This window comes from Gymnoscopelus microlampas, assembly GCF_963454915.1.
Source record: "Gymnoscopelus microlampas genome assembly, chromosome: 3".
Lineage (NCBI taxonomy): Eukaryota > Metazoa > Chordata > Actinopteri > Myctophiformes > Myctophidae > Gymnoscopelus > Gymnoscopelus microlampas.
In genome coordinates this window covers 26,311,181-26,313,680 of record NC_139940.1, presented here as the reverse complement: position 1 = coordinate 26,313,680, position 2,500 = coordinate 26,311,181, and the positions used below count along the sequence as shown (strand labels likewise).

At 41.2% G+C, this 2,500-nt stretch overlaps 1 protein-coding gene across 1 annotated transcript in view; it reads left to right on the top strand.

Moving 5' to 3' along the window:
• The first annotated feature begins 1,995 nt into the window (after positions 1-1,995).
• prdm1a (PR domain containing 1a, with ZNF domain) overlaps positions 1,996-2,500 on the top strand; it is a 20,104-nt gene continuing 19,599 nt past the window's right edge. Inside the window, exon 1 of the mRNA XM_084050474.1 lies at positions 1,996-2,218. Coding sequence (XP_083906600.1) covers positions 2,198-2,218 — 21 coding nt within the window. The 5' untranslated portion in view covers positions 1,996-2,197. The remainder of the gene's footprint in view (positions 2,219-2,500) is intronic.

Genomic DNA, 2,500 nt, shown 5'->3' with positions numbered 1-2,500 from the left:
GACAGAAAACTAGAGAGACTGAGTGAAGAGAGAAACAAATGGACAGAAAGTGAGAGAACGAGATACGGAGAAAAGAAGGATTTGAAGGATGTGAGAGAGAGACACAGAGAGAGAAAGAGAGAGAGAGAGAGAGAGAGAGAGAGAGAGAGAGAGAGAGAGAGAGAAAGGAGAGACGTAAGGCGAATGTACATGTGTTTGCCTGCATGTCTTCAACACTAAAGGACTTCCGAGTCTCTCCCTCCACAAATCCACCCCCTCCTCCTTGCTCTCCATCAAATCCATCGTCCCACACACACTTCCACTACTTTGATGAGGGGAGGGCTGGCTGCGTGTCCCTGTTCACTATATGTGAGCATATTTGTGAGTCCCTGCATGTGTGTGTGTGTGTGTGTGTGTGTGTGTGTGTGTGTGTGTGTGTGTGTGTGTGTGTGTGTGTGTGTGTGTGTGTGTGTGTGTGTGTGTGTGTGTGTGTGTGTGTGTGTGTGTGTGTGTGTGTGTGTGTAGAAGAGCAAGTCTGTTTTGCATAAAGATCTAAGACCTCTGGGCACAACGGAAGTGTGCCACCAAGGGCTAACCCACACAGCATGGCCCCCATTACCTCTGGAAGGAATACAACAAAGCCAGAGACAGAGACAAGAGGCAGAGTGAAGGAAGGAGGACTGGGGGATGAGGGGAGGGAGTGGAAGGTGGTTTGTGGGGGGGGGCTAACAGGTGCTCTGGCCAAAGTGTTTCAAACATAGGTCACTTATTGGACCACTTCAGCCATTTTCAACCTATCTTCATATAATTGGTCCTCACTAATGCTCATTATAGCTATGGTACACATTTTTTTCCTACTCGGTCCGTGGCTCAGAGGAGGGCTGTGGACAGTTCAGAAACTGGACAAAAATGGTCCCATATTTATTATAATGAGCATTAGTGAGGACCAATTACATGAAGATATAGGTTGGAAATGGGTGAAGTGGTCCTTTAATCACTTATTATTAGACATATTGCTTTCTCATCCTGGAGATAATCGCTTGAAAGTAGCATAAAAGGACAGAATAGAGGAATTCTTTAAAAAAAATATTATTCACAACTAGTTTTAATCAAATGTAGAGACATGTTGAATGAGTTGTTCAACAGCTACTGTACACTGACAAGACCGCCTGCTTTAGCTTATTTCCTTTTCTCCACTATATGAGGCTATTACAAAAACAAAAGCTACATTTTCTAAGTTTCTTGGAAGTTGAATATGGGACAAGTTGCATGGAAACCATAACGGTGTATGATCTTGTGAAGCCACATATTTACATAGCATAGGGCATATATCTAAAAGAAGACACGTCATCAATAGGCTATAAAGCCCAGGAGTTGGTCGCTATTTACTGTATAAGAACTTTTTTTTTTTTTTGTTTAAGTTTTAAAATGCAATTGTTCCAATTAGGGTTTCATAAATTGCCCACGGACAAAAACAAAATAGAAAATAAATATTAACATATGCATATAGTTAATCTCCTCGTTGTACTCTTTAATGATTACATCAGATTGAAAATATTAATATGATGTGGATATAGGCTACAATTATATCTCACGTTTAGACCTATAAACAACTTACTGTTCGGAAAAAGAAAACAAAAAAACGAATAAACAAACAAAAAACAATATTACACATGACCAACAGAAATGTTTCACGTTATATTGTTTTTTATTTGGCTAGAAAGGTAGGCTAATAGGCTCTTGTCTAGCAATGCTCAACGTTTTCCCTGCATGTTACTTTCGTCAACACGGTAAACTTCCACACAGAGATTAAATCTATGACAAACAATCCCTTCATCACATTTATCAGCAGACTGGCGGTGTCGTTAATTGCTCGTAGTAAATCCTAATGACTTGGTTTGGGTGGAGCCCACTGAGGAGGTGAGGGAGGAGGAGGAGGAGGAGGAGGAGGAGGGTTAAGTAATAAGGCTACTTTGTGTGAATGGAAACCAGAGAGGCAACACTGGTAACAACACGCTCACCTCCACGACTTCACACACACATACAGTAGACTACACACACACATACAGTAGGGCAGTAGGCTACACACACACACACACTGTACACATACTTACACTTGGGACCACTGAGTGAATTAACCTCGTGTGCACCTGAGTTTGGAAGTTAAGCACCGTTGGGACGCGGACTGTTACAAACTTCATTCCCGGGGAGGAGCTGCATGGAATGGAAGAGACGACAGGTGAGAGCAACGCTATTTGGAATGGATGGCATGAGGGAGACTAGAGCAGTGGGTCCCAAACTTTGTAGCCCCGAGACCCATAAGAGAAATGTGAAGTCTCTCCGGGACCCCCCGGCAGATCGGCTATTTTCAGTTCCGATTAAAAGTGGAATTTATTTTAATTGTTTTAATTGTATTTATGAAATTGGGCTGAATTTCTTTTTTTATGTATGAACATTTTATTTTTTATTTTTTGAAAATATTTTGAAATAACAATAATAGAAAAAGAAAGAAACAAATACA